At 35.3% G+C, this 8,113-nt stretch overlaps 1 protein-coding gene across 1 annotated transcript in view; it reads left to right on the forward strand.

Moving 5' to 3' along the window:
• The window catches only part of LOC107716438 (G-protein coupled receptor 126-like), a 40,342-nt gene that overhangs the window by 2,694 nt on the left and 29,535 nt on the right, over positions 1–8,113 (forward strand). Inside the window, exon 2 of the mRNA XM_016522892.1 lies at positions 2,599–2,687. Within this exon, the coding sequence (XP_016378378.1) occupies positions 2,599–2,687 (89 nt within the window). The remainder of the gene's footprint in view (positions 1–2,598; positions 2,688–8,113) is intronic.

Here is an 8,113-nt window from a genome sequence, read left to right on the forward strand (position 1 = left end):
AGCTAACCAATCACATCACATTTCGTTTTTCGCAAGGCGGGCCTTCTTCAAACCCGGAACTAATTGAGCCGTTTGTGCAAGGATGGGGAGAAAGGTATTGTAATAATGTAAATTATGTAAAAAAAATTCGTTTTTCGAACCACCAAGCATGAGAGCATGTTCTAGTACACCCTCAAAACAAATTCAAGACATTGTAAAAGAGCATAATAGGACCCCTTTAAGGCTGAAAAATATGTAGAAACGTTATGATTTGTAACAATGATTTATTTCAGGGTGTTGACTTATATTCCTCTTACATAAGATTCCCTTCTTGTTTCATGTCCTATTTAATGATTTTATTCCACCATTGTGGCCTACTAATGAATACTACTGATGGCATGTTGTGGGTGTTTAATAAAATATGAATTCAGGGCCCTGTCTATTGTCCTGCTGGCTGATTCTGCCCTCGCTAAACTGTACTGTGGGCCGAAAATAGAGATCTCTATTATCTTTTGACAGTGGTTGTTAAAATGAAACGAGATCTCGGGACCTCACACAGGATCTTGTAACTTCACACACTTCAAGTCTTGGCAACAAAAGCTTACAGACTAGGTGTTATTAACCATAGTATCAAATGAAGCATTGCGATAATCTCATTAAAACATTCTCAGTCTCAGATGGAGGGAATTTTCCATCCATTTATAATAATGAAGACATTTATCACCCTAATCCTAATACAGATGAACAATGCCCAATTAAACAAAAACCATCTTCGTCAGAATAATTTACGAGGTTTCTAGTGGTTGTCATCTCACGCTGGAATCTTCATTTTCCATGGACCTCAGATAATGACTCCCCACAACTCGCCTTCTTGGAAGCAGATTTCAGACCAGGGGTTGTTTGTTGATATCCAATTTAAAATTTTGCATCTTAATGTGGTTTGTATTGAAAAGTCACAGATATGTGCAGTTGGTTAATCTGAGATGGATGTGTGGATTGGTGCTACATGCTTTGTTACTTTACTCTTAAAACAAAGTGTCCCGTTAGAACCAAGATTTTACAGAATCATTTGAAGAACTTTTTTACTCTAGTTCTTTTGAAAACCATGTATGTTGTGATGTTTCAAAGAACTCAGAAACCAACACGCTGATCTGAATAACAGATATTTTTCATAGAATGTTTTTATTTCTAAAGGGACAGTTCTTGATAAAAAGAAGAGGGTTCTTTTCTGAATCTATGGTACTACAAAGAACCATTTAAGATCTGTTATTTTTAAGTGCATTGTTGTTAACTTCCCTTTTACGGAAAGCTCTAAACCTTTGGTTTGTGTGCATGCAGCTGGCCAACGATCTTTGATAAAAAGTTCTCAGAAGGGCCATTTTAAAGTTGAAAACCGATACTGATTGTGTCAGTAGTAGTTTTTTTTATGAAGAAATTAGAGCAGGGACACCTGGGCAATGCTCCATACAGTCCATTATTTATTGTGGATCTGAAGAACCAAAATAGTGATCCATTCTGATCAGGTTTTAGACTGCAATCATTGATTTTAAGGGGATGTTGAGTTTTGTACTGTATATCTCAGTATCCTGACCTCTTTTTGAACATGGACGGACATTGGACAGTTTATGTATTGTAGGGTTAACAATAGTTTAAAGGGATTGTTCACCCAAAAGTGAAATTGTTCCAAACCTGTATTTTTGTCCATACTACGGAAGTCAATGGAGTTCAAGGTTGTTTGGACTCCAGTGACTTTCAAAGTAACTTTTTGTGTGTGTTCTATACAGTCATGAGACATGAAGTTGAGTAAATGATGACAGAATGAAAATTTTTGGGTGAACTATCCCTTTAAACGGCATATGGAACAAGAGTAACTTTAAAAATTGTAATTTTCTTTTTTTAGATACTGCTTTTCGATATAGCTAAAATGCTGTTTCAAGGTATGCTTCTGTTTATTTTAGCAGCTATGATATTTTTTACATGCATGAACCGCTTTAATAGGTAACACACTAAATATAAATGGTTCTCTTATGTTTGTTTTTTTTGCCTCTGGTTTCCTGTCATTTCAAGTTTTGCTTTGTAAATCGTGGCAAACTCTTTTGTAAACCTCACCATCCGTGATCTTTTTCAGTAAACTTATTATGGCTGACATGGGAGAGTGATTAGTCATTATGTAACGGGGCAGTTTTTACATGGCTGTGGTCACTGTTCTGACAAGAAAAAAATGGTTTCCATGCCACAAATACATAATTTAAAGTTTCAAAGTTCTCCCAAATTATAGACGCATGAATAAAGATATTGTACTCCTGTGTGTGTGAGTGAGTGAGAAAAGCTAATGCATGAAGTTTATGCCAGTTTCTGTGTATGAAGTGTTTTAAGTCAATGACTAAGAAAACCAGAAACAACAATTCATGGTGCTATTTGCATTTTTTGTGCAAATAAAATTGAAACATTTCCAAACTTCCGTTGCATCAAATGATGTTCCTGGCCTTAACTACAATCCATTTAATGAAACCTCTAATGCAGTTGTGGTTTTCGTTACACTGTACTAAAATTACATGTACATAATAAATTGAATTGTGGTTTTGTTTTGAAATGTAATTTTCTAAATCTGATTGGCAGGATTTCGTTCATCAGTGGTAGGTGGTGGAGATGGAAGTTCCCGAATACTCTTGCAGTCTTCCTGCTGCTGATCTGCTTTTCGATCTCAGGTAAAGGAGCTCTAGAGTTATAAATGTAAAATGTTATAATGCAAATAGTGTGTTATCTGGAAATGTAATCCTTAGTTAAGTTCTGATCTGAGTTTCTATGTATATTGATTGCTCATCATGCTAATCAACATTGCTTCCATTTCATTAATTCATCTTTTTCCTTTTTAATGTCTCATTTTATATTTTCAATTGACGTATTTCACTATTTCTCTATTTATTTTATATATTTACATGTTTTAAACTTTTTCTCAGCTTCCTAATATGTTTAAACAACTTTGTCGCATTTCTTGCTCTTTATCATGCTTTTTTTTTAATCATCTTTAACTTGCTTTTGTCCTTGTCTTTGCATTCTGTTTGCTGAGAAGTCGCAACCAGTCATACATTAAAAATATCTCATGAAAGGAGTTTATTTTTTTTAAATGCCACAATCAGTTTAGTTGTGAAGAAAGATCCTACATATACTCCTGCATATATAAATAAAACAGGACCCAAGGGTGAGATCTGGCTCTGTCAGTGGTCTCACAGCGTGCATTGGTGGGCTAAAATATTTATAGTGACTGCTTCTGTTTGTAGGCCAGTCATTACGCACAACATTTGTAGTTGTTTTTGTGAAGCTGACATAATCTTTGTTACGACAGTTTCTCCCGAGACTGAGTTATTATTCAGACGTGTTATTAATGATTTCATTGCTTAAAAAAAAAAACCTGTGGATTTGCTCTTAACTGGCAGCTTGAATCCTTAATCGGTCTGTTGTTGCTGAATTTAAGTTCCCTGTGCGCTGCATATGAAAAGCACGTGTCTTTTTAATATTAGTCACATACCATGGCTCGCCTGATTTGTTCGTACTGTTATACTGGTCCAAGTAGGAACATTTACGGTCTTTGGATGCCTGTCAGAAATGGTTTAGAGCAAAGATCAGATTTAATGCTGGGAATCAGCTTTAGGGAAATTTCTAAAGCGATTTAATAGTTTAAACAACGGACAACCGAGTGCTAAAACTCTTTCAAAACAATGAAATTCAATTAATGTGAGCCACAGCAAAAACAAATAATGGAATAATGTTGTGCGGAGAAGGCCAAGAGCAATTTTGAACATCATTTTAGGACGTACGCCTCTCAGAGGCATTTCAGCCCTCATTTAAATCACGCCTAAATCAAATATTGCTCAAACTTGGAAAATTCTTGATGAAATAACTTGTTGATTAGATCTGATTTGTCACATTCAGTAAACAGCGCGCACAGACTCTCGTTTCCAGACATGGAATCTTTACCGTCCTCGTGCAAGAGCTTGTCATTAAAACCAGATGTGATTATGGCCCATAGAGAGACCTACCCCTTTGTGCATAAGTTCACAATATGCTTTTGTTGCTTGTTTTCATACTGAAACCACAAATGTACACACAACTTGTCACATGTTTGTTCTTGGATGCCCTTGTTTTTCTGCCATGCTTCATAAGCTAAGGACTGTAGCTATGGGCGTGTTTATAGAGTTAAATCTCACTGGATCCTTATAACAGCTGCTCCATGCTGATCAAGAGCAACGCAAAAAAAACAAGTGTGCAAGTGATGGACTTAATTATGGAATAGTTCCCCCAAAAATTAAAATAATATCATTTACTCACCCTCATGTCATTCCAAGCCTATTTGTGACCCTGTCTGTGAAATCCAGGCTAAAGTCTCAAAATCTAATTATGAGATAACAAGCATCAAAGTTTGATTTCAACCATTAATTTCACTATGATTTCAATCTTTGACATGGCCTTACTCAGTCAATATTAAAGATATAAAGGTTAGATTTTCGCAGAATGTTCTACATCTTTATGAAGGATGATTTTATGTAGAAAACAGTAAATCACAAAAAAAACATGACTTTAGCTGGGTTTTCACAGGCAGGGTGACATATTATTTTTTCTTGATTCCATAAAACACTAAATGAAATGCTGGGCAGAATGTCTGAGCTCTTTTTCCCATACAGTGAAAGCAGATTTGAAAGCTTTAAGCTTATAATTATATGATTCTGAATTATAAAAAGCCTCATAAAACTGTCATTAAAGTAGTCACATTTATATTTATAGGGCATATGTCATGGACTACTTATATTGACCTTCACTTCATCAGCAGGCACTTCGCAACAGTGCTCACATCCCATATAGCAGCTTTTATTATTTTATTTTTATTTATTTATTTATTTTTATAATTTTTTTAAATTATTTTTTTTGCCCTGTCATGAATAAGAATACAACTGGTACTGATACATCTCTGAGGATGACTTTTATGTTATTTTAGGGTCCTTTTTGTTTAAAATCATAATTTTTTTCATATGAAAAAGAACAGCTTGGACATTGTGCCTTGCATCTCGTTTTCTTTTCAAGAAAATAATACAGGCATCCGTAATGACAGAGAGGTGACTAAATGATGACAGGATTTTCATTTTTGGGTGAATTGTTAATTGACCTTTGGCAGATGAATGCAGCACACCTTGAGGTAAAAAGACAGCAGGTAAACTGCCAGGAGAGTGAGCGAAATGAGACACTGCTGAAAGGGCTATTTTTAATCTCCCAGGCCTTTTTAGCCTGAGATTCCTGTATCTGGCATTCCATCTTTTGGCATCTTCCCTAAGCGGTCTCCTTCTAAAAGGAGACTTTGAGATCAAAGCTCTCCTTTTCTCCTGTGAAATCATGCAGGCATTCTTTCATTGACCTTCACTTCATCAACAGCCACTTCACAACACTGCGCAAATCCCATCATATCACCAATATTTCATTTATTTTTTATGTTATTATTTTGTTATTTTAGGACATAAATAGACTACACTATACTGTTGAAACATTGAAACAAGCGTTATTATTTTTTTCTGCAGTGTTTGTTTCTAAGATATCGCTATAGTGCAAAAATGAATTGGGAAACCAGTTTAATACATTTTAAGCATTATTTTTATACAATTTTAAATATGTTCAAGTGTATAAGTTACATTGTTCCATCTCAAGCTAAGTTAATATATTTTAATATATGTGTGATATAATTATACCTTCAAAAAGATAACAGGGTTGACATTACAAGTTGCATTTATGTTTCATTTAATTTTCAATGCATTTAACGCAATTACACTCAACACATAGTGAAAGCTGTTATCAGCTAGCCTACTCATTGTTAAAGACGTTTTTACACATTATTTTGAATGATCTCACTAGTAAGTAAAGTGGAGTGATGCAGTTTTGTTCAGTTTGTGTGAATACAATTCATTAAAAAAGGCAGGTGACGTGTTCTGTGCCCCTGACACATTACTGAGATGAATCCGTCCTGGGTGGGAACCAGGATCTGAGCAGCACACAATATTGTGCCAGGTTACAGCTGTGGCTTTTGTAGCACAGTTGGTTGTGCCGGTTTTTACTGTGGCCCACTCCGACAGCTTTGCACACAACTATAAAACAGCAGGATATTCCAGTAGCGTGATTCCGTCCAATAGTGATTTCAGCCTCTTTCTGCAAAACACTCACAGGCCACTTGTCAAAAGCTGATCCCATTCCTTGCTTGTTTAAACCCCAGGCATGATGGCGGAAAGAATGATCTTTTTTTCCCCTCACCTCTTTCCTTGTTTTTGCTGGACAACTGTTATGAATTTTCCACCGTTTTCTGTCCCAGGTGTGTTGATGGGGTCTTGTTTGTGGTGAATTTCGTAGTGACCCAGTTCAGACTGGCCTGGCATTCGGATTTGTGCGATGTATTTGATCCTTCAGAGGGGACCAGGAGAATGCAAATGTGTAGAAACCTTAGCTTACGCTCCAATAAAATGGGTCTGCTATACATTTATGAAGTGTTGTTTGCATGTAGAATGTCTGCTGGCTTTTCATCGTGAAATGAAATAAAAAATGAGGTAGTTACATGTATAAAATCTATTTACTTTAATTGTTTTACAGTTTACAACTTGCAGCAATACAGCCAAAGATCGTTTTGCCTTGGAGCCATAACACATAATGTGCTATACTTTTATTAAATTCAGAGTCACTCTCCAAAAGTAATTTTTATCACATATTTAGACTTTTCTTAACTTAAGTTTAATTTAAATTTGGCTTGAATGCTGGTACAGGGCTATGGGAAACCAGCACTAGCGAAAATTTCTTATAGCGTTATTCCATTAAGAAATTATCCGTTCATTTTATTCATTTAGAAAACTTGACCTTGAGGCACACAGTAACTCTTTTGCAAGAAAAAGTGTGTATCGCAATTATGTATAGTATAGTTAGTAATTTGTGTCCTCCTGATGACATTTTTTAAAGTTCAGTCATGTTTACCTTGTAGTATATTTGGTTTGGACCAAAGAAGTCATAAGAACACTTAAGATGGCTTAAAATTATTTAAATTAAGACAAAAAAACCTGCAGTTTAAGTTGAAATTTAAGTTTACATATTTAAAAGTACGATTTATAGAATATAGAAAAGTATGATTCATCTAACTCCATGTGCATTTTAATATATTTTTATAAATAAATGAGATATATATATGCCAAGCTCTGAAATATTTTATCATGTAGAAATATTACGAGTAAATAAAATTAAAAAATCTGTATGCAGTAAATCACAAACAACTGGAAAAGCTATGATATTTATACAAAAACTTTCTACCAAATTGGTTAGAAAGTGAACAAATTTCATAATTTGCAAAAGTAGTGATAATAGGCATTCATGGGTTTTCAGAATAAGACATCTTTTGATTCTATAAATGCTTTTAGATGTCACCACTTCTAAACAGAATCAGAAAGGAGAAAAGTGTGTGGGTTTTGGCCGTTTGGATTGAAAAGTAAGTGGTCTGAAATTTAGCCTTTGTATCTACTGTCCACTCTGGTGAGCACAAGGCACGTATGATAATCTGTGATGTAGTTAGTGTCCCTCTAAACGGAAGATCATTTTCCCTTTCTAGGGTGGATCAGAGCATGTGAGCGAAGCGGAGCGGTGTGACCAATTCCCGCTCAGATCCCGCTCCGTTCTGTAAAGAACAAATTTGCGTGCATTATACTCCGCTCCGCTCACATGCTCTGGGGTGGATGCCCTTTATCCTTCTATTAGAGATTAGTTCTCAGGATTAAAGTGCTCCAACTTTATTGTTCCCCACATGGAATCTGTGAAAAGCCATCAAATCCCATATTTCCTGTTTCTCCTGAGGTATGATGACTATACCTGCGAGTTTCAAGCTAACTACTATGAATACCCTTTTTTATGGCCACTAGTGGACCTCTATGCTTGGATGTTTCATGCAAAGACTTTTAAAATTTCATGCATGAAAATTCGATTTGTTGTTCTCAACAGTATCATTACTGTAAAGGAAAAATTGTTTCTGCGGAAAGAAAAAAACTGATGGATTATTATTCACTTGGAGAGCATATTATAAATCATTGAAATTAGTTTGTCCTTTGACTGTTGGAACCGGTTA

Source organism: Sinocyclocheilus rhinocerous, unplaced genomic scaffold, assembly GCF_001515625.1.
Source record: "Sinocyclocheilus rhinocerous isolate Xijiao unplaced genomic scaffold, SAMN03320098_v1.1 scaffold1874, whole genome shotgun sequence".
Classification (NCBI taxonomy): domain Eukaryota; kingdom Metazoa; phylum Chordata; class Actinopteri; order Cypriniformes; family Cyprinidae; genus Sinocyclocheilus; species Sinocyclocheilus rhinocerous.